The following is a 23,314-nucleotide window of genomic DNA, read 5'->3' on the forward strand; positions in this document are numbered from 1 at the left end:
ATGAAAGCAGGTAGCTGTGAGCTGCGCACTGTGGGATTATCTGTGGTTGAACTGCAGCCAGGGGTGTGTTGATGACAAAGCTGCCACAAATATAAGTGACTGTCAGGTGAACAGCTCTGCGGCCGACGGGACCTGACACCACACCTCAGGAGTCGGGTCAGGCCAAAGCCTAGTGATCGGCTGGTGAGTTAACTTTGTTTGTTTCCAGCAATGTGCAGCTGTTCCGCCTGTGATTGTAAACATACCCGGTGATATAAAACGGATTAAGAGCGGATGACATCGTTGTGTTGAACTCGGACTGCTAGCACGATCGCGACACAACTTCATCCCAGTGACAGGTGCTAGCTAGCTCAAACACCTCGGTTGTGTCCCTGTGGAAGTCATCTGACGTTAGCACACTTAATGCCTGTGAGACAGTAGCTGAACGCTTTACATACTTATTGCACATTAAAGCATTTAGGTGTAAAAGTTAAGTTTTAACCTAAAGACAGAGAGACAAGTGTATTTGACCCCCCCCTCCACCTCATGAATATTTAAACTCTTGTGGTTGTGGGTGACTCATTTGTTTGGTCTTTTAACCTATCCGCAACCAAAACCTGATTTTAACATATGTATTAGTCAAATCAAAGGAGTTACTTTATAAGAGACACATTTAGACATTCACCTCCTTATGTTGTAGACTTTGTTCATAAATAGAGTAAATTAGGTAAAAGATTCACAAGTGAGGGCCTTGCAAGACAAAACTTATTAAATGGGTTAGCTATGGTTTTAATGTGTTTCTTATACCAGTGCACAATCTGCAAGATGGACGCCCATGTTGAGAAGTTAAATGTGTCTTTTTACTGAAATCATGATGATGTAATATTTTTTTGGGTCTGTACCAAACAAACATGTTTCCTTAAACCTGGAGAACAGGATGTGTGGTTATTTTGTAGGCTATCTCTTCAGAGCTACAATATTTCTTTATAATGCTGTTTGTCACACATTTTACCTTTTTTATTAAACAATTGCAGCTTCTGAGATTTGGATATTGCATTTGACCATATTGTGATTATGTGCAGCCCTACTCACAAAGATTGTGATTTGAATCACTGAAGTGTGTGATTAAAGAATAAGTTAACAAGAGTACAAATGTATCACATTTCAGCTTCACACCCAGCCCTTCTTATTAAAGCCTGATCAATAAACAGCAGTTTCCACAAGATAGAAAATGACCTGAGCCTTATTTGACACATTTATCTAACTAGTCATAGTATTTATTTTGATCGTTCTTCTTTGCTGTAGGACTAAATGTGTAAAGGTATTTGTCCTATAGCGTGCCTCGTCAGAGTAACTGATGTGTATCTAATTCTTGTCTGTTTGCTCTTTTGAGGGTTCGAATATGGCTCTGTCATTTCTTTTGGTCTTGGCTGCAACTGTGATTCTTATCAGACCCGAGACGCCTGTAACTAAGGTAGAAAACGGATGGATGTGAAAGTTGATGCCAAAGGGCCGACGTGTGCTTGGTTCGGATTACACCGATGTATTAATCTGTGAATACTGTTCTGTCTGTAGGCCCTACATCAGAACTCACTGGAGTGCTGTGGAGAAAAACAGAGAGTGAACAATTCATGTTCAAACGACACTCACTGTGAACCAGGTAATGTGGATATACAGGATGTTACAAAGAGTTTTGACCTTTTAACGTCAAATTATGCTCTGGCAGTAATCTGTGTATTTCATATAGTTACAATATAGTCAAAATACATGTCCAGATTTTTATTTATTTAATTTCATTCTTATGCACACAAGATAATCATTTCACTTTTGATGATATCTAGTGTGAGAACAGTCTAATATTTTATTTCCAAAGGATAAAGAGCTCTATAAAGCCTCCGGACTATTCAACAGTTAATAAGAGTTTCATTGCTGTACTTAAATAAAACTATGACTGTGTTGTTGGAATTTTAGAGCGATCAAGGACACAGTGAAAGGATGTCTTACGGTTATCCTTGACAATGTCCAAAACAGGAAAACATGCGGTGGCCCTGAGAGCTCACTGCACTGTAACACATGCAAATAGACAAAACACAAGCAAATCAAGAACGCCGCATTTAGAAAAAACTCTGCAAACATAAAAATACACAAACAGTTACAGACACGCTGCAAGTAAAAAATGGTAAAATAAATGGTTGGGACACGCTCGCTATCCTACTGAAAAAACATATAATGAGTTAACTTCAATAAGTTCATGAGTCACAAACTGTAATTTAAAAAAATATATATATTTTCAGATGGAAAATTTAAAAAACTTGATTAGTTTGGCAAAATGTTTCTATGTCTTCATTATTATATAAAGCAATATAATTATTTCCTGTTCACTGCTCTCTTGTGACAATTAAATCGGAGGGTGGAATTAATAATTACTACAAGAACATTAAAGTGCAATGTGAAATATATTCTTTTGAATTCTTCAGGATGCTTCTTGCGTTTCCTTGAGAACAGCAACACTGTTTGCATATTCTGTGACTCAGCAGCTGTGGATTTGGAGAACATAACAGTCTGCACCTACAGTAAGGACCTTCTACTGACTGATACATACAAATGTTACATTGCATAATGTTTGTGTTTTTTTAATTTGCTCTTTGTGTGTGCTCACTAGACTATACAATGGAGAGGAAAAATCACACAACTGTAACTACTGTCATTCCTAAAATTGGTAAGACATCCCATCCACAGTCACTATGGAAAAATTTACTAATTGTTTTCTTCTTGTTTAGAAGGAGTTTAGAATATTAGTGTGGGAAAACCTGTCAATTCAGTTTCAAGGAAAAGTCTTTTTCAAGTGAATCAGTCAACCAGCTTTACGGCGTACTTAAGCAGCCGGTTTCCCATCACATTCCCTTTTGTGTTTTTGAGCAGGAGGGCCAGGTGTGGCAGCCTCTCTGCTTCTGGGAACACTGTTGATCAGCTTGTTCCTGATCCTCTCCGTTGCCTCCTTTTTCTACCTCAAACGCTCCAACCGACTCCCGAGGATCTTCTACCGTCGCAACAAAGGTACACACTGCACAGCTCTGACTGTAATTATACAAGCAGGGTTTTGTTAAACCTGAATTATGAAGCTCCGCGGCTCCAGTCGACCCACCACACTCATTAAATCCTCCTTAATAAAGCCTGGAAGTGCTTGAAGAACACAGAAAACACAATATTTTTGCTACGCTTAAGTGATACTATTTGATTTTTTGGTCGGTTAAACTCAAATGTAACAATATTGTGTGTGTTTTTACAGCCTTCATATTCCAACCAAGTGAGACAGTAAGTAAATTGTATTGTTTGTTTAAGAGTTAATCTACAGAACACTGGGAGAGACTGTGTTTATTGTAGCCTCAGCAATGTTCTCCTGTAGAATAAAGGGATATTATAATCTCTGTTTCCTTTTCCCTTCTAGGCTGTCATGATCCCATCCTCGTCAGGTAACGACTACACTGTCCTACTCTGTAAATTATCTGACCTTGCTCAACAGGTTGTAGCATATGTGAAGCTACTGAGTAATGCAAAAGTATTTGGAAATGCTGTTGAGGAGTGTTCTCATATTTGAGCAATGCCAGGCTCGTAGTCACACAAAAAACAGGTGATCTTGTGCTGTTCTTAAAAGCACAAAACTAAATGCTTAGCTTCAATTAGCTTCAATATGCTATGAACAATCCCAGTGCATGTCTCCTCTTGTTTTTCCCACAAGTGGTTATATGTTCGGTTTTGTTTTCTGTTTCTTTTGAAGTGAGGAAGCCAAGATATGTCAGAAGGGAGCGGCCCTCCGCAACTTCAACAGGGAATAGTGCCACCGTACCCACCACAACCACCACTCCAGTCTATAATGTGTAGGAGGAGGGATGGGAGTGCTGGTGCAGGTAGGAGAGAACGCTCAGGAAAGATTTTCTTATCGTGTGAAGGTTCAGCAGTGTGAAGAAAGATCAACTCGTACGAAAGTAAAGGAACATGTAACTGTTGCTGCTTTTGCTGCATTCTTGTCACTAGGGCTGTAACTTTTCAAGAGTGTGATGTTGAAAAAAAGTTATCAGTATCCAGTATCTAACCTGTCAATCCTCTCGACACAGTCTCTGACTTTCTTTGTAAATTTCAGGTCAGTCTGTTGGTTCCTCCCACTCGTGTACTCATGCACTTCAGTATCACTCCTTTTGTTTTTAAGTCTAAACACTGTTATTTGTTTTCCTCTGCTCTTTGAGAGTGTTTGTTCTGGTAACCTGCAAAACTAAAGTATATAATATACCTGTCCATAAAGGAATGGAGTTTGACATTTAGGGAAATATGCTCAATCGCTCATGTTACATCTTGTATCTGTTTTAATCTGTATAAACACACACACTATTTTGGCGAATTATCTTGGTTTGGTTTTTGTACGGATTAAACAAACAAGATACAACGCCATGATGAGTGAGCTTTAGAGGTGCTGGTGGATGACCTTTGTTACCTTTGGACAGAGCCCTGTTTCCAGCCTTCATGCTAAGCTAAGCTAACCGGCTGCTGGCTGTAGCAATATTTTTAACAGATTTGAGTATCGATTGTCTCATCTAAAACACTGCAAGAAAGCTCATTGGTGTATTTCCCAAATTGTCAAACTGTTCCTTTTTTAAAGCAGAGATGAATGGAGCCAGTGTTTTGGGACAAAGTGACAGTCCAGTGACATTTTATGGAACATGTCCAAACCTCCATGTTTTTAAGTTTTCTAATCAGGAAGTTATTTTTACATGTGTGATCTTTATTTGTATTTTGTAAATGTGCACTGAGTTTAACTGATTACAGTCAGACCAACAGAATAAATGATGTGTCTAATAGCCAGTAGGCAGTTTTAGGGGGGATGCCACCCAATTTGTCAGCAAAATGACTAAAATACATCCCCCTTGTTAACCAGCCATACCCCGTACTAACAGGTGGACTGCGGTCTGGGTCCGGACCCAGGTGCTGTCCTATTCTGACCAGGACCTATAATCGATTTAAACGCCACAGTTTTTATAGCCTTTAACAGCAAGTTTAGCTGACCAACTGCATTCGTTATAAATCACTTTACGTTAATCTACTCAGCCAATCAAATCTGTGCTTTCACATGCCGTGCAGAGAAAAGTTTGAGAAAGTTTCCTCAAACAAACATCAGGAACATCATAATGCATGAACTCATTGATGGTTTATCTGACTGAGGTCCCAACAATGGCTCTGAAATATCAGTAGCCTAACAAATGACAAATCCATGGTGCTGTCCATGGTGTTGTAGCTTACGGATTTGTAATAGCACCTTTTTCTCCCAGTCCCGCCCTTCTGTTAGTTTCTTATAGCTCATACAGCAGGTTACCTAAAAGAACCGGGCCACCTTCCCTGTTAAAAATGAACAAATCACCTACTCCCAATCGTAGTTCCTAGAGCTCGTCTGATGGATTGGGACATTTCAGGGAGAGTTACTAGAGGTGCTGAAATGGATGATTGTTGGACTGCGTTTTGTGTTTTTATTGCATTCGTATTTATTTTTATGAGCTTAACCAAGGTGAATGTATGACACATGTACAACACATCAAGCATCGCAGCTGCATGCATCATGAATTGCATTCCACACACATATATATTCCATAATATGTCAGGATTTTGTGCGGCTTCTACCGTGGCCAGGTCTCTCTTGTAAAAGAGATTTTTGATCTCAATTGGACTTCCTGGTAAAATGAAGGTTAAATAAATAAATAAATAAATAACAGACCCACTCAGTCATGAAAAACTGAAACTCATTTTCAACAACAAATTCATGCTTTTTTACAAAGAGTTCTGTGATTCTATAAAACCTGCTAAAATACCAATTTTGTTCTATGAAATAAATTTAGATTTCAACATTTTATTTTCTTAAAACATGAAATCACTGAATCCATGTGCACTTTATTAGTCTGAGGTCATCCGCTAATTTTTAAAAGAAACACTTGGAACTTGTTGCTATCAAGTGTGATTGAGATCTTTTTTTTGTTGAATAGATGGCAACACTATTGTTGCATTGTGGACTTTACTTGATTCTGTCAACATTTGCCAGATGTTGTCTGAAGAAAATGGCTTATACTGTGTGCCATTACTGTGATTACTGTGCCATTATGAGCTTTAAATGCAGCCAGGAAACGTTAAGTCATGGCGTGATGAATAATTGGGTATTTGAATTATATCCAGTGGCCTTTACTGTACTCTATTAGAAAACAAGGCTAGATATCCAAGTTTTATTTGCTACGTGGTATTTTCTTTCTTATCGTTTTATATGTTGACAACATTAAGGCTGTAAAAAGTAATTTCTGTCTTCAGTATATGTGAAGCCATATGAAGTGAACCAGATAGAAAGGCAGCAATCATTCCATGAATATTCCCCTTTTTGCTTCATGTGTTTGCTGTTGTACAGACAACCATAAGCTGAATACATGTACATATTGTTTTATACAAATGATGTATTGTTTTTGTAATAATGTATATATTCTAGTTTCAATGCCATGAAGAATGTTCTGAAGATGTCTGTAATGTTTGGAGAAATAAAGCACCTTTCCATAACCATTGTTTCCCTCCGTGCAGTTATAAAGACATTTAACTTCATATTGTTCAAAGACCAACTGGACTAATTTTGATACTGTATGTTCCTTCTGTGATTCCTGCTGCTGATAATAAACAATGCCTCACTGTGTGCCGACAAGGATTTCTTCTTACATGACAGACAAGTTATTCACTTATATCACTTTATAATTTCCATGGTTATTTGATTAATTGATTGGGTCCTACCAGTCTTCATACTTTCATTTTAAGCTCAGGTAGACTCATTTGTGTACATTTTGATGGTGTTATCCAGAATCATTTAGAATATTACAAACCTATGTATATTTAAAACCAAACTTTAAAAATTGTTGACAGGATGTAAGTTTTCAAATTTTCAATATTTAAAATAAGGTGCATTTTGAAACTATAAATATTTACCCTACATCATGTTTTTAATTCAAAAGACTTGAGATGGAAAATCAGCTATTTTATATATAAAATGAGTTTTAATAGTTGTAAATGTCATCTGTTACAATAAAAAATATAAGTATGCATAACTAAACAGAAACGATTTGACATTAAATAGATGCACTACTTTATGTATATGATAGCCAAATGTGTCCCTGTCCTTAAATTTCGACCATGTTAATAACGGAATTGGTTATTGATCTCACCTCCAATAAATGTCAGTGGCCTTGTATTTTAAGGTACTGAAATGTCACACCTCTAATAGCAGAGGGACGGACATTTTCACTTGCAGCTACATGTGACTGGACATATTACTCTATTTATAACAGCTGACTGCCAGGCCCCAGGCTGACATATGCAAGGACAGACGGACATCAGAGCTGAAATGTCCCTGCAGGGAGAAAGTACACTGACACCTTCAAACTGGACGCTTCGTCCTTCTGCCTCAGGTAAGTTCTTATATCTACTACAGAAACACATCAACAAGACTGTGCTGTAGCTATGTGCTTCATGTCGGTTGTGTTAACAGTGTTAATGGACAAGACCTTTAATGACTTTGACGTTAAGAGAGAGTTGAAGGACTTTAATAACACCTGCATCCATTAAGATGAAAGAGTGATCCTAATAACTGAATAATAATAATAATTTTACCCTGTGGCTAAAACAACGCTACAAAAAATGTTCTGATGAAATACCAAATATAACATACACTTTAATGAATTATTTGGCAGTTGGCTCGATTTTAAGCAATATGATATTTTAGTGTTAATATCATGTTACATTAATGTATTTTTTTTGCAACTTAACTCCCGCACTGAGTTTGTTTGTTAAGCTGATACAGTATGTTGTTCCCTGACATTGGACAGCTCAGGTCATATGACTAAGAGCAGGGCCACAGAGTATTTTGGGGTCTGTTATGGAGCGTGTGACCACGGTGCTCTGGTGTTGCTTTGCTGCTCTCTGACGTCTTCACCTCTCCAGCTTTGAGCTAACACAGGAGCTTGTTGCTTTCCGCACAACAGTTTGCTAATGACAGCTGATTACAAGCAATGTTAAGCTTCACACAAATGCTTGTTCTATATTTAACTCAAATGTGTTGCTATAACTTTAACCATAACCCCGTGAGGATTCCAGTGATGTACTGCTACACACATTTTTCTTCATGCAAAATACCTAAATCTGCAACCATGTAACACTACTCTTTATGTTTTCTCTTCTTTTTCAGACTAAAGAGCATGTGAGGTATCAAAATGGATGATTTAGATCACAGCATGCACATTGCAGACTATGACTGGACGAGCTTCTATGAGGACAGTGAGGAGTGTGGTCTGCTGCAGCCGTCACTCGCCTGCCCTGATAACACGAGTCTCAGTGATTCAGAGGATTCAGGAAACTCAAGTTCAGTCTTCAGCACAGGCCAACGGGAGCAGCAGCAGAGTCCTGCTGCAAACAGCGATGCAGCAGGATGCTGTATGGAAGAAGTGCTGATTAATCAGAGTGAACAAGACGATCTTACAACAAAAGCTGAAGAAGACGGTAAAACACAGGAGAACGCTGACATATGCCTCGATTATCCTGAAGGAAATACTATCAGCACAGAAGAGTTGAACCTGAGGACAGCAGAACACATTGGAGAGGAGACGAATGACGACATCACAACCGCACTGCAAACTGAGCCACTAAAGGTCCAGTCTTCAGATGGAGAACCAACAGAGCTGAAAAGAGAAGATGGAGACGTGCAAACAGAGAGTGACACTTCATCTATACATGAACCTGACCCACTTTCTTGCCAAAGAAGAACAGAACTTAATGTGAATGACAGAGCTGTGAGCGAGGATGCGAGCAGTCCAGGAGTAGAAAAAGAGCGCTGGTTCGTGACAGTGAACGACAGTCCTGCACGAGGGCAGCGGGTGCGTGCTACCTCAGTGAAAAAAAAACGAAGACAAAAAAAAACTCGTAAGAACAATCACATGTGCAGGCAGGAGAAATCGCTTGAAAACAGCTTAGAGTTAGAGATAGCCAGAAATAATAATGAATCTGAGGGAGGGAGGGACACAAAGTATGTCACACAATCAGGAGGGCATCCAAGTGCTAAAGAAAACCCTGAGAGCACTTCAGATTCATCACAGATGCCTTCAAGGTCTGGGGAAGAAGACAATTTGTCAGAAAAACTAGTAACATCTCATATCATTGAGCCAATGTTAGACAGAAACAAACATGACCCAAGCAGCTCAGCGTCCACACCGCATGACACATTAACACCCAAAGACCCGTCACGGCTGGACAGCGTGGAGTCTGACGAGCTTGGAGACGGTGTTGAGTTCCTCTCCGCTCACAGTTATGATTCTGAAAGCTATCTGTCAGCTACTGAATCACTGGAGGAAACTCAGTGTCCTCTCATGGAAAACCAACAACAGCAGAGCTCCTTTTCTCTGACAGAAAGCAGCTATCTATTCAGTCTGACTGAGAATACAGATGCCAGCAACACACAGGACAGGGAAATGCACTCTGGGGATTGCACCCTCTCTCGCAATGTAGCAGCTACTAACTCTGAAGGTTATGAATGCACCGATGTTGAGCCTTCCCTGTCATGTCCATCTGTTACCCAAAGCGCTCACAAAACGCCAGATGACAACTCCACATGTGATAACGACACAAGCAGCACGCCACTCCACACGCCCTCGGATACACCTGGACTCCAAATACATGAAATCAATCTTTCAGCATCTGGTTGCTCTTCAGGAGATCAGCTTAGTCTTCCCCCTGTTCCAGATGTAACCCTAACACCTTCCTCTGCGGCCGACAGCCCTGAAACATATGCCGAAGCCGCGGGCCACACTCGACCTGTGTATGCCATTTCTGCTTTTTGGGATGAAATGGAGAAATTGACCATAAATGACATTTTGCAGCTCAGGATGGGCAGAAGCACACCTCCCACGAACACAAAAGAAACAGTGGCAGCAAATGTAGATGATTTTTCAGCAAATCCCAGCTCTTTGGTTGACACTGTGGACTATAATTTGTCTGACGGTGGTCTAATGGATACGTCCGACACTGCTGACTCAGACTATTTCACGCAGCCCGATGAATCCAAGCCAGATCGCTCAAGCTGCGAGTTTTCCACCTCCGATTTTGAAGAAGAGTACTGGCAGTTTCTTGGCGCCAGTAGGAACCCCAGTCCTGATCCTCAAAGCAAAAACCAACAAAAGGCAAATGACTCTTCTTTCTTTGCACATGAGGAAGAGGAGTCCACAAGCTCTGAAGGAAAGGAGACACCAGTGCCCTCAGAAGACTTCCCAGGGGAATCATCTGAGGATCAGGACTCAGATGCTTTCCTTTCAAGTGAACTTGCATGGCCGAGGCGAATAAAAAAAACCAAAAGTGTGCGCAATGTACAAGCTCTCAACACAGAGGATTTATCTTTGCAGTTGTTGCTTGGTGATGATGAAAGCAGTCTATTTCTAAGCAGCTGTCCATCTCTGGAGAAAGACTTGGTTTTAAAAGCGAGCGACAGCCTGGAAACTGCATCTCTCCTATCCAACACACACTTACTGGGTGAACACGCCCAAATATCCTTCCCTGAAGTGTTTGAATACTTTTTCACAGAGGACAAAGCCAAGACCGACTCCCGGTGTGTTACTCTCTACGATCCAGAGGACATCTCAGTGGCTCCTGTGTTCGACTACACTCTCTGTACATTCAGCGATAAAACATTGTTCCCTTCCCTCTGTGATTCCCAGTGCAGCGACGAGAAACCCATCCCCATTTTCTCTTGTTCTCACCCTACCGTCAGAGAACTCACATTCCCAAATCCGGACTATGTTTTCCTAAGTGCAGACTGTGAGGAGCAGGGTGACATCTCTCCAATCAGAGTTGTGTCTCACTCCTTCATTCAGGGCAGCGATTGCGGGATGTCTCAAGGATTTCGCAGCTGGAGAAGTTTGCTCTCATTTAGGAAAATCCGCTTTCACAACAAAGGTAGCATCTGGTGCAGGAGTTCTGGTGCCTGGGTGTTTCCAGTTGACACCGAGGAGATCACCATCAAGACAGAAGATCCACCAATAACTGTGGTCACTGAGAGGAGAGTATCTTCAGCTCCTTCTCAGCTGTTTGAAACCATACAGACAACAAGTAAGTCCGAGCTTTCTTACCCACTGGACTGAATGTGTAAAATACATCGAAATAAAAATAAGAATTGAACAAAATCTATGTTTCTGTGCACGTTTATGTCTCCTACAGGACGAGAGGGCATTTTCTCCACACTGAAGCAGTCAGACATGTGTTTGGTCTGCATTGCTTTTGCCTCCTGGGTATTAAGATCCTCTGATCCAGAGGCTGCTGATGCCTGGAAAGCAGGTATGAAACCCATTGCACTGATAGTCTGCTGTTACAGTCATTAATTACTAAATTACTTTTAGTATACAATTTGATTTGAAAAGTTTTCAGGATGTTTAACTTCTAAACATGAAGAGTACACTGTATAACTTGACAGCCAGTTCTACAAACTAACCTTTATTGAAATCCTGTTCAGCTCTGCTAGCAAACGTGAGCGCGCTATCGGCTATCCAGTACCTGCGGCAGTATGTGAAGAAGAAAAATCCCTCTCAAGATGATCCCTGATGTGTACACACAAGAGACGTCATTTCCAAACACTTCCACTTGGGTCCATCCATGAATATAGATCTACTGTATATATGTACATCTATTACAGATATCTACTGTTTCAGCTTATGCATTCGTTTCCAAGTTACAATAGAGCCTGTAAAAAGTAGAAGTAAACCTATGACTGAAATTATTTTCTGCCTTGAGCTAGTTGGTTGATTTATTCTTCTGTATGTTTCTCATTTCATGTAAAGAGACACAAACCAACAATGAATTGATCCTAATAATCAATTTAATAATCGATCCATAAACACATCAGTGAGCCACTCTGTTATAATCAATGAGGCCACTGCAGAGTCAGTCCAGCTCACTGGCTCACCAAATTAAGGGCTGAAATAGCTCCCAACGAATCCACTATTTCAACAACATGTTGTTTGTTTTGGACTTTTTATGGAGTTTGTTGACAGTGAGATAAATATTGTATATTGTCAGCATTATTATTTCAGTTGCATTTTAAACTTTTCATAACTTTGGTTTTTGAGTTCTGGGTAAACCGATGTTGATATAAGGACCATTCTGTGAGTACAGACATACTTTTTAACATGTGCTGTTTGTGAATGTCCTGTTGTGCCTAAAATATGGCTTTCTATGTCGTACAGCTGCAGTTAAGTTACGTTGTAGAGGATAGAGGCAGCCTAGTGGAGTTTTTGAATAGATGCATTGTACGTGGAGTTTCTTTGTAGAGGATTAAGAAAATGGGGTGAAAACCTGAAAGCTGTGTTGTAGATAACGGTCTGGTTAGTATGTATGTTGTAAGAAAAGATTCAGTAGGTGACCGCTTGAGCTTTATGATAGGGATGCATTATCTACATCAGTGGTTCCCAAACATTTCTGGCCCTGTGCCCCTTTGAAACAATGAATCATGTCTACTTGTGACCTCTCATCATAGGCTGCATGAGTTGTGAGCAGTTTTGAGGGATTTTATATTTTTAGACCATTTAATTTGAATAATTTCTACAGGCCTGAAGAAGACCTAAACAATATTAAGGTACACACTAAGCACAAAAGAGAGACAAGTCTGAAAAACAATGTAACTTGTGAGAGATTGTAAGAGTTTTTTTTTTCTCTTACTCCGGTACTAAACTCACAACCTCAAACGTCAAACGCCAGACCATCTATCCAGCGTGATTCAAAGACAGACTTTTGATTTCAGAATAGATAATTAATAGCTTTATCATTATACATAATAATATTTACATATCTGTTAGGTGTTGCTGTCTCTGATGCTTTTATGTATTACGCCACAATGATGTGTGTCAGTGTTTAAAAGATCTACAAGCTAATGATTGTTGTCAGAACACTTCATATCTCTTGTCAAACAAGGCTGGGTACATATGAGTTTACATATATGACAGATTATGTGCAAGAAGTGATTTAATGCAATAAAACCGTGATTATCCCACACTCCTTTCTGTAAACTAATTTAAAACTGTTTAAGAAACGTGCTGATTTAACTCTATGGTCAGTGTGGAGGCTGTAGCTTTTGGTTCTGTTGATCCGACAGGTGTTCTGTTATTTTGTACACCCTACTTATATCAACATGGGCAGTCTGAGGAAGTACAAGTACAAAGAGAATAAGGTGTCATTGCAGAAATATTTATTGAAATAAATATGCAATGGATACACTTTGATTTTATGTCACATAAATATTGAATTTAGAGGCAGTTCTTTTAAAAATTCCATTAAAATGCTCAAGATTTAGTTTCTTTCCAATCAAGTTATTCTCACCAAAAAAATGTAAATACATTATTCTAACAAGACTTACTGTCTGTAGTGACAGATCATGGTCCAATTAGTAATTATCTCACCTTATAATACCATATACTGTTTTAGCTTATGATTTACTGCTATCGTGCTGAATCAAGGGTCAAGTGTTCACATCTACTGCTATATCAATAGTACTCATTCATATAGAATATTGTGAACATGTAATATTTACAATCTCAAAAATGAGCGAATAAAAGCTTCGGTTATACTGTGAAAAGATATCTTGATATATAAAACTTTAGGATTTAGACAAATATTTAGCAGATTTAAGAGTAAAACAAACCTCTACTATGCTTTCAAAGTCTAAACACCACAATGCAACTTGCTACTCTAGTTTGGTGAGAAATGAAGACTGAGTCATGCTAGGTCGTTACAATCATTCAAACACTGATTTAAATGTCATTCTGTACAAGGAAGTCATTTAAAAACAATAGGGATATTTAAACTTAACACCAAAGTCAGTCTGTTTTCATATCCTTTATAAGAGCTGTATTTTAGCAAATTCATATCATGAAACAGTTTTACAGTTTGTTAGAGAAAATCTGTCACTTTAAATCTCACATGAATGTGTGAGATTCTTCATTATTTTTATAATAAAACTAGTATAAAGTCTTAAGTGATATGAAAATCTCAGACGGACTTTGACAGTCCCATTAAGTGCTGAACAAGGAATGCACATAAAGATCCACAAAGATTTTTCTAAAATATATTAAAACAAAAAACTGACACACAAATATTCTCTTACAGTTTCAAAAGTACACAGTATTCTATTGGGTATGAATGTAGGGTTTCATGCACCACCTGGGACTCAAGATGGCTTGTCACCTTCTTTCTTCAGACGGCTTTAGAAAACACAAACAAAGGTAGGTAAACTCTTTGTGCACTTGGCAGTGAAAAAACACTTTTTACGTGAGTTTAACTTATTGTCTGTATTGTCCGAGTACTGGTCTGCTGGTGAAAAAAGCTTTGAAGCAAGGAACTTGAATTGAGGATTTTTTGTTATTATCCAAATTAGTTGAATTTCTCAAGTAAGGTTTCAGCCCTTCACTAGATAAGAAGTTCAAAAACCTCACCTGTAATAATCTTCCTGACTGGGTAAAGGGCCTCCATGCAGGTGGTGCCCATGCAGCCACTGCTGCTCCATAGCCATCCTCTGCAGCTCTGCAGACTGAGCATGCATGGCCTGGAGCTGGTGAGCAGCAGACATCTGAGGAATCGGACCCTGCAGCTCTCGTGGATATGCCGCTCCTACGGGGAGCAGAAATATGAAAAGAGAATTGAGGAGCTGGACTAAGAAAAAACTGTGAGTATGTTAAATGTTGAGATTACGAACCAAAAAGTGGGTGGCGCAGCATCTCGTGATCATGAGGAATATCGCTGAGTAAAGGGTTGGGGATCGGGCCACCAGGGAAGGGGAACCGGGCCAAACGAGGTCCTGTTGCCAGGGGGTCCACTAATGGATGAGGGCTTGAACCTGGAAGATGAAATAAATCAGTGCAGTAAGTGACTGTTAACTCTATACCACTGGATTTATTACTGCTGACTAATTAATTCTAAAAAATAGTCAATAATTCCAACCTCACCTTGACCAAGCGGATCCTGTTGGTGCAGGTGGAGGTGCGAGTGAATGTGAGAGTGCTGGTGATGATGCGGCGTCACATTGAGCATCTGCAGCCTGACCGCAGGATCAGTCGCCACAGATGCCATCCTCTCTGCGTGAAGACGCTCTGCGGTGAGTCGCTCCGCGTAACTCAGCTCTGGGCGCATCTGAGGTCCAGCCAGCGCCATCCTCTCCCGCTCCAGGTGGTTCAGCCCGGGGTGGAAGGGCGCAAAGTGGTGGGGAGGCCCGGGTATGTGGGGAAGAGCGATCGCCCCGTGTCTGGCAAAGTGCTCCATGGGGTTGGCCGAAGGGTGTAAAGTTTCCATGTCCGGGGGCTTGACCTCAAAGCCAGGCTTCATCCTCTCGCGGAGCTCCCTCTCTCGGAGGTTCCTCAGCTCGCGCTCTCTGAGGCTGGGTTCGGCGCTGTACAGGCCAGGCATGTGGTAGGCCAGCAAGGGGTCGCCAGGGCCCAATGACACATAGAAAGGATGGTTGCGGTTGGTGGGCGACATGACATGGGGCCGGGCATATTCACTCAGGGTGCGCAGGGCAGGTGTATCCGGGCCGATGTATGGTGGCACAGCGGCTACAGTGGTGGGCGGCTGCTCAAAGGAGGGGCGTCCGTGGCCCTGAACCACCATCTGAGCCTCACTCATACGACTGTCGTGGGAGGAGCTGGAGGCTCTCTGTAAGTAAAGACAGTGTGTGAGATAGGTTGTGTATGTTTTGTGACAGAAAAGATGTTTTAAAGAAGAGTAAAGGAAATGTTGCACTCACAGCATTTCTGTCTGCCTCCCTTTCTCTCTCTCTCTCTCTGTCTTTCTCCCTTTCGCGTTCTTGCCGAGCACTGAACTCAGCCTCTCTCCGGGACTTTTCCACAGCCTCCTCCCTTTTCTTGGCCAGCTTTGAGGACGAAAGCGGAGTGAAGAACAGGTCTGTTCTAGCACAGGAGTTGTAACCACGATCAAAGTGTTTGATAAACCTGAAAGAAATAACAGATGTCCATTTATGAGCATGACTACTAAACTTAATTTACACAAAATAGCCTCATGATTCATTTTAAGGTTGAGGAGCTTTTGGCACTATATGCATGAAACATAATGAGATGTACATGATGTACTGAATACTGCCCAAGAGGATGTAATTAAGAGTTTACTAGACCCTGACTTTTATTTACATTTTTATAAACGTGAAGCCACTTAAACCTGATTATTATATTTGTAGTTTTGGGCACAATTCCTGTTAGTTATAATGAGATTTCTGTCACCAACGTTATTGCTAAGATCTGGGAACAACTTGACCACTTAGCAGCCACACCAGCTATCAGACAGGTTTTAAACCTGTCTACAGTTTACCTCTATTATCCACTTATTTGGAAATGAAAACAAAAGTAGGCATTCAAGTTATAATGCCAACCTCAGTGTTTCCTCTTGAATTTTTTTTAGCAGTGGGGGCAGTCCTGTCCGAACATGGATCAGTTAGATTTTTGGCTTCACCTTCAAATAAGTGGTTTAGATAACTAGGTTAAAGCTGCTACATCATTTTTTTTTTTTTTAAATAAGCTGCTATTGTTTGTTTGTGTTGCATTCATAAATTAATAACAAAATAACAAATAGTTCGACAGCACGGGAAATCAAACAGTGTGGTTAAAGCTGCTTTCAACAACCCAACAACACCAATTCTTACAAGATGATAGCAATAGAAACATTTTTCCAAGAAATAATATCTTGAGACGTACCGAGCAGACTGGCTGGCATGGCTTGCCATGTTGACAATGGTGGGCTCTGGCGAGGGGCTCCGAGGCGGAGACGGTGGGCTTTCAGCCTCTTCCATCTCATCGAGTGGCTCCTCTTTAATCTGAATTTGTGATCCTCCTGCTGTAGTGCCCGCCGAGGGTCTCAGCGGAAGAGGTGGGAATGATGGCTGGAGGCTCGGGACGGGGCCAATAGCAGAAGATGTTACGGAGGTGAGAGGGTGTGAGGCTGCAGCAGGCGGGTGAGAAGAAGTCATGCTTTTTCCAGGGTGGGTCTGCACCTGAGAGATCACAGGAAGTTGGGTAGGAAGTGACTGCATTGGCAAAGGCTGTGGCATGAGCTGAAGAGGGGGAGGAGGGGCACCTGGAGGATGCTGGTTGGGTAGAGAATTGAGAGGCTTTAGAGCAGGGGGAGGGGGTAGATTGGAGGGCATTTGAGGGAAAGGTGTAGCAGGCTGGTGTGGCATTTGTTTGTGTGAAGGTGGAATGGGAGTGGTGGGAGGGGGCTTGATTTGGGTGCCAGACAGAGAAGGCTGGGAGAGCTGAGACTCCCTAAAGAAGGGCGGGGGTCGCTGGGGAGCCTGAGGTGACGGGCCATGAGGCTGCAGAGACTGTGCAGAGTTGAGAGCAGGTGGGACCTGAAATGCTGGAGAAAGAGTAGGGTCCTGACCCAACACTGATGAGAGAGGACCAGGAAGAGAGTGAGAGGCGAGCAGCGGACGGCTGCTCAGGCCTGCTGCGGCAGCTGGCTGAGGGGGGTCTGGAGAAGGAGGAGGGGGGCTCTGAGCAGGATCAGCAGAGGGGGTGCTGTGTGTTGGCTGAGGAGTGATGGGAGTGCTCTGAGAGGGAAGGGCTTGTGGGACTGGTGTGTCAGCCAACACAGCAGCGGGAGCAACAGGCTCTGATGGGACGCCGTTGGGCTGGGCAGATGAGTCAGAGTCGCTCTCGTTGCCCTGTTGTGGGCTGGGAATGCTGGGAGAAGAGCTGCGGTTGTCCTGATCAATATCTTTGGTGTCACTGCTGCCATCGTCCTGAGCACTGCGGCTTTCTGAAGAGCTCTCCTCCTCTACCTCGGCCTCTCCCTCTGACCGGGATCCCTGTGCATCCTGGAGGAACGAACAAACAAACAATTTGTGATGTACCTAACTTCTCCCTTCCAACATATTATTATATAACTTTCTGTGCTCAGGTAACGTTGTAGGATGAGCTTCCAATAATGAATTATCTTATCTCTCTGCTGCATAAAATGTCATAAATGCTACCTTTGGATAAGTTTTTATGCAAATGGTATCTGAATAAAGGGTTCCCTCTCACCTGTGTCTTCTGCCTTTTAGGTGCAACTTTTTCAGGCTCATCAGGCTCCTGAACAGGACTCTCACGTGCACGTTTTGTTGTCTTTGGTGTTGTTACCTCCTCTTTTATCTTCTGTGGACACAGCGTGACATTTACACAGAAGGTGTTAATTACTGACAGAAGACTGTCACAATGATGACTGACACAAAAAACCTCAATATTCAGCAAGAATCCATGGCTGCATGTATCCTCAAGGGACACATACTGTACATGTATAAGTTCAGTTACATGTAGGTTAGGACTAACTGAACTTTCATCCATACATATCACAAAACTAGATACCCAGTAATTATAGTATTTGACACTTTCATTCCTAATATGCAACTAACTGCAACTAAATAGCCCCTCCTAGTGCGGTACACAGACTGAATAACATGCAAACAACACAGCTGTTCTGATAACATAATGTCACACAGCTATAACATGTACATAAAATGTGTGTTATGTTCACCTTGTTTGTCTTCCTGCTGGATTCACTCCTACCATCTGTGGAAGACGATCGCAAAGAGGTTGCTCCAATCGGGAAGGGCTGGCTACTGGACTGCTGATCCTCACTGGTGGGGGAGCCGGTGAGCCTCCTGTGGCCACTTCTTAAAGATGACAACTGCTTTAAAAAAAAAATCAGTAGATTATATTAAAACACAAGCAAGAAAGATGTTTCCCCTAATGTACAAGGTATTTTCACAGCTAAAAAGTGAGATTCCTGGTGTATATCATAGTGATATTTTGACCACATTTGACTGGTATTTGTGCAGACATTTCCTTGTAAATTCTTATTATTAGTAATTAAGATTATAGTGTGACTGATCTGCCAGCCTCAGGCTTACAGGTGCTCTGCTTCGCCGTGTCCTCATGCCATGCTTGCTGTTCACCTCTTCTTCCTCTTTAACAGGTTTAAACACGAATGGCGCGCCTGCAGATTTTGGAGCTGGTGGCAGACATCCATGTTTGTTTTCATATGTGCGACAAGTCGTGCACAGCAAAGGGTTGTCTCTTCCACCCTGGTGCCAATCCTTTGAACCTGTTTAAGAAAATGTTTTCATGTTGAAAGGATGTCACGTTAAGTGTTAAGTAACGTTAATATTACATAAAATACTGAACTCACACCAATGTGATAAATCACAAATAAATGACATGTACTCACTTGTTGCACCACAGTGGCTGCAGCTCTTGATTTCCTGTTCACTGTCTTCACTATCAAGATCATCCTCACTGGCAGAACTCGCATCCACTGCGAAGGAAAAGATCAGTTTCAGTGAAGTGCAACTCATATGAATTCCACACTTTGTGACCACGCAAATATGAAGAAAATGCATTGGCAAACAAAAATAGCATCCCTCACCTGAGTAATTTCGTGAAGGGGTGTTGACAGGAGCTGCCGCAGAGCGAGTCTTTGCTTTGCGAGAGGACGGCTGTCTGCGCTGCTGTCGATAAGCTCTTGTTCCTGCAGCCTCAGGAGTTTTCTTCCAGTGGTAATAGAAAGTGATCAGCTCCCCCTGAGGACGAGAACGCAGGGCTTTTAGTAACAAGTTATGTTTCTAATCAAAAATATAGCAACCATGATTCACTGCATGTATTAGAAAATGTTCTGTATACAAAAACATCAAATTCAATTACAGTCTTTTTGCTAGGCAGAAAATCTTTCCGGATGCGGAAGAAATTCTTCCCGTACTGCCTCAAGCCTTTGATGAAGCGTTTCTATGGGGAAAAAAAGAGGAAGGTCAGCAGTGGATAAAATTAAACGATACACAGAAAGAAAAAGAAAAACCTCCAGCCGATAAAAAATAAGTTTGCTGTTACAAAACACTATTTTACTGCAGGCTTGTATCATATTAAATTATGTTTTTATCTGCATGAAGTTGATTAAACTGCCAATTTCTGATCAGAGAACCTTGAATTTACGCCCATTGCACTGATCATATCAAGTATAGTTAAAATACATAAACACTTTGCATCCTTTTCATCACCGAGGATTTTATCTACCTGTGCAAACACTGTTATGGACTAACAAACTATCAGCACTGACCTTCGGTGCTGTGCTACTAGCTAAAGGCGTCTCACCACATCATCCTCCGACCAGCATTTCTCAATGAGCTTCGGCAGAGGCTTCTTGACCAAACGCTGGAGAGCTTTTGCTGCATCATAATGACTTGCATGTAGCTGGAATTGACAAAAACATAGATGTTTGTGAATCCGCAAGGCAACAGTTTTGCTTTTTGAATTTACTGGATACTGATGAATATGATTCAAGTTGTGCTTCTCACCATGTTGAGTGCGTTGAGCGTGGTATCATCACGGGAGGCTGCTAAACATCCATCCTCTGTGGATCCACCATCACACATCCCTGCAAACGCTGCCATGCTCCTTGAAAAATAAACAAAACATGTTTATGTTATTAGGTGAAATCAATATTAAGGGTACATTTTAGTGCTTACCTAGTTTAACTTTAAGTCTGACTCAAAGGAGTGATTCTGAAATCCCTGATAATATAGAAAACTAGCAGTCTTAACCGTGTTTCTCTTGATCTTGCATTTAAATTGTGTTTTTATTTTAATTGTATATGAAGGGGAAGTCTAAATTGATATGATACAAGATGTAAAAAAATAATAATCTTGCAGGCCTGATTATACTATATTTTTGACATCACGTTACAGGCCGGAGGGAGGGAGATGGGGGCTGGAAATGGCCCCAGGGCCAGCATGTTTAAGATCCCTGAGGTAAATAGAGAAAGCAGACGATAACCAGGCTGCTTAAGAGCAAGTAAACATGACTCTGAAGCAGCTTATTCTTTGTTCTTTTCTAAAAAAAAAAAAAAAAAAAAAACACAATGGAACAATGTCTTTGAAGCCTTGAATGAATACTTCAAACCACCACTCGCCCACTTGGGCTAAGCAACCTGAGCTACATTATAATAGTAAAGACTGTAGTAGAGTACTGTGCGTTAAAAAAGCACACATCTGAGACACACACTATCTTTAAACTAATTTAAATATATGGCAACCTGCTAAAAAAGGAGCTTAACTACACTGGCATTCACATTACCAGATGAAGACTGACTTCTGTGTTGGCAATACTGGTTATTTGTATGTTTTTATGTTGTTATTACAATAAAGCCCCACTTGATCCAAGTACTGGTTTGGGATATTATGAAGTAGTATTTGTTACAGTTACTGCACTGCGATGAACAAACACAGTTAGGTTACTGCCAAACTTTCAGAGACTTTGGGCAATACAGTGCAGACACTGACCTGGCAGCTCTGAGGTACATGAGAAGGTCACAGTCATTGACCCCAGGTGTCCACATCAGCTCCTCGCTCTCTGTCTGAGTCTGTAAACCAGAAGAAGGTCGCGGCTGCAACTCTGGAAGTTTCGCCTGCGGTGAAATCAAAGAAAACACCTGTGAGGCCGGCTCGCACAACAGCGACTAAACGCTTACTGTAAAAACTTTTGTATCACAATATTCATTAAATTTGACTTTAACAGGAATTGGAAATTTAGATTTAGATTTTAGGAGTGATTAAAAAATGTATTATGTATAATTACAGTGTGTAATTAACATAATTAATGGATAAAGGATTTAGTTAAAATCAAATATATTTTGGTAATAGTACCTGCTAATATCTTTTTTTTTTTCTTTTCAAAATAAGATAGACAGATCTTCAACTCCAATACATTTTGTTTATGAGTTGTTCAGTATTTCTATTGCATGACAAACAACAAAGTACACTGAACAGACGGGTCTGATCAGTTTCGTAATGAGCTTAATAAAACACTCTAAAAGCAAACAAGTCAAAAGCACACATACTTATTTATCCAAGTTTTCTTAACTAAAAAAAATAAATGACTGAATTCAACTTTTGGGTATAGAAACATATTTATTTAGATATTTAACTGTATTCAAATGTGACCTAAACAATGTAGTTATAGCAGGATGTACCTGGTGACTTGGTCCCACTCTTATCTCGCCCTGTGTGCTGTTCAGGCTCCTGCAATAGGAAAATAAAACGTTCATCATGTGCATTACATTTGTGTGGCCCCTAATAATTTGCTACCTACAGTCTCTGACACTGGCAAGGTGTAAAGTAAACCCAACTGTGTTCACATAGTGAAGACAGTCTGCTACATATGAGCTGTTAACTAGCAGGTAATTGACGCTGTACAGTAAATACACAGACGAGTGATCAATAAGTGTATAAGTTGGCTGCCTCCCTCCCACTGCACAGTGATTTCAGCAGTACAATAACATCCCGCCCCTCCATCAACCGAGAGCCAATCTCAGCTGTGACCTGCGACGTTTCCTTATATTACATGAATGAAATCCGACGCTAGCTACCGCAAAACACTGTCAATCAATCATACATGAGCTGCTAATTTTTTTTACGGTCACCATTACGAGAACAGTGTGTGCTACTTCTCGAGATCCTAACAGGTTGACTCCGTCTCACGGCTAACTGTTAGCTAAAGTATGCAATCAATAATAAACATCAATGTTAGCATGCACAACATGTCGCTGACATACATACATTACACACATATAGCGACCTGTGTCACCCCCCCCCCACCCCCGTCTAAAGGGATTAGCAATATATTTATTAAACGTGTTTGCAAGCGATGCATGAGGTTAATCTGCTTTACTGACATTATTTAACACAACGTCTGCAGGAATAGCTGTTAGCTACAATAAAAAATAAAAAAAAACGAGCATTTTTTTTTTTTGTCCTCCTCCGCGAACAGGAGCTGCTAGCTGCTAACGAGACAGTAACATTAACGTCGTTATTGGGCTAGCTTGTTAGCCAGACACGAACTTCGTGACCACTGACACTCCGACTATTTCATACAAACGGCTCTCAAAGTATCGCCACGAAACCCTAAACGACACATTTAATACCCAGCAAGTACAACACAAAAGGCAGCACGGTAAGTTAATCAAGTTACCTCCGCGGACTGAACAGGTCGTCCATGTCGAAGGATGTTTGGATGTGGCTTGTTGACACTACGCAGCGCAGTGGGCGATACACACATATACACACACATACACACACACATATATATACACACACACACATACACACACACACAAACTATGCGAATCCCCTATTACATGGCTATTCAAAATGGAGGCGGTGTAGTGGAGGGAGTCAGTGTATTTTTTTTTTTTTTTTTTTTTTTTC

At 41.0% G+C, this 23,314-nt stretch overlaps 3 protein-coding genes across 4 annotated transcripts; 2 read left to right on the forward strand and 1 right to left on the reverse strand.

The window, feature by feature from the left end:
• On the forward strand, positions 1–6,691 carry cunh1orf159 (chromosome unknown C1orf159 homolog). The gene is made up of 9 exons (XM_051415163.1): positions 1–10; positions 107–183; positions 1,555–1,639; positions 2,457–2,552; positions 2,642–2,698; positions 2,902–3,036; positions 3,269–3,294; positions 3,428–3,452; positions 3,758–6,691. Exons 1-9 carry the CDS (start codon positions 1–3, stop codon positions 3,859–3,861), a joined length of 615 nt encoding a protein of 204 aa, XP_051271123.1. The 3' UTR covers positions 3,862–6,691.
• A 325-nt stretch (positions 6,692–7,016) lies between these two features.
• Positions 7,017–13,072, forward strand: LOC127371448 (PPARGC1 and ESRR induced regulator, muscle 1). Its single transcript, XM_051414256.1, has 4 exons — positions 7,017–7,457; positions 8,234–11,139; positions 11,248–11,364; positions 11,540–13,072. Exons 2-4 carry the CDS (start codon positions 8,259–8,261, stop codon positions 11,626–11,628), a joined length of 3,087 nt encoding a protein of 1,028 aa, XP_051270216.1. The 5' UTR covers positions 7,017–7,457; positions 8,234–8,258; the 3' UTR covers positions 11,629–13,072.
• Positions 13,073–13,245: 173 nt separating this feature from the next.
• rereb (arginine-glutamic acid dipeptide (RE) repeats b) lies at positions 13,246–23,314 on the reverse strand. 2 transcript variants are annotated; one of them, XM_051414254.1, is made up of 17 exons: positions 23,079–23,314; positions 22,081–22,129; positions 21,392–21,516; positions 20,408–20,507; positions 20,205–20,303; positions 19,761–19,841; positions 19,486–19,639; positions 19,288–19,374; positions 18,971–19,164; positions 18,595–18,747; positions 18,105–18,215; positions 16,776–17,896; positions 15,815–16,019; positions 15,021–15,723; positions 14,771–14,911; positions 14,511–14,685; positions 13,246–14,279 (listed from the first exon to the last, which is right to left on the reverse strand). In XM_051414254.1, the coding sequence occupies exons 1-17, from the start codon at positions 23,207–23,209 to the stop codon at positions 14,246–14,248; spliced, it is 3,663 nt and encodes a 1,220-aa protein (XP_051270214.1). In that variant the 5' UTR covers positions 23,210–23,314; the 3' UTR covers positions 13,246–14,245. The 2 variants fall into 2 exon arrangements, with proteins under 2 accessions (XP_051270214.1, XP_051270213.1); XM_051414253.1 differs by having other exon boundaries at positions 18,595–18,750; positions 23,079–23,313.

Source organism: Dicentrarchus labrax, unplaced genomic scaffold, assembly GCF_905237075.1.
Source record: "Dicentrarchus labrax unplaced genomic scaffold, dlabrax2021, whole genome shotgun sequence".
Taxonomy (NCBI): domain Eukaryota; kingdom Metazoa; phylum Chordata; class Actinopteri; family Moronidae; genus Dicentrarchus; species Dicentrarchus labrax.

Bases quoted from the DNA above. Each gene is read 5' to 3' on its own strand.
- cunh1orf159 (XM_051415163.1), top strand. The intron at 184-1,554 runs GTGAGTTAACTT...TTCTGTCTGTAG, and splicing joins CAAAGCCTAGTGATCGGCTG to GCCCTACATCAGAACTCACT. The intron at 2,699-2,901 runs GTAAGACATCCC...GTTTTTGAGCAG, and splicing joins TACTGTCATTCCTAAAATTG to GAGGGCCAGGTGTGGCAGCC.
- rereb (XM_051414253.1), bottom strand. From the start codon at position 23,209: ATGTGTGTGTGTGTATATATATGTGTGTGTGTATGTGTGTGTATATGT. The intron at 19,640-19,760 runs GTAATTGAATTT...TCTCGTCCTCAG, and splicing joins TTCTGCCTAGCAAAAAGACT to GGGGAGCTGATCACTTTCTA. The intron at 18,751-18,970 runs GTAAGCCTGAGG...TTTTTTTTAAAG, and splicing joins CACGGCGAAGCAGAGCACCT to CAGTTGTCATCTTTAAGAAG.
- LOC127371448 (XM_051414256.1), top strand. From the start codon at position 8,259: ATGGATGATTTAGATCACAGCATGCACATTGCAGACTATGACTGGACG. The intron at 11,140-11,247 runs GTAAGTCCGAGC...TGTCTCCTACAG, and splicing joins TGAAACCATACAGACAACAA to GACGAGAGGGCATTTTCTCC. The intron at 11,365-11,539 runs GTATGAAACCCA...AATCCTGTTCAG, and splicing joins TGCTGATGCCTGGAAAGCAG to CTCTGCTAGCAAACGTGAGC.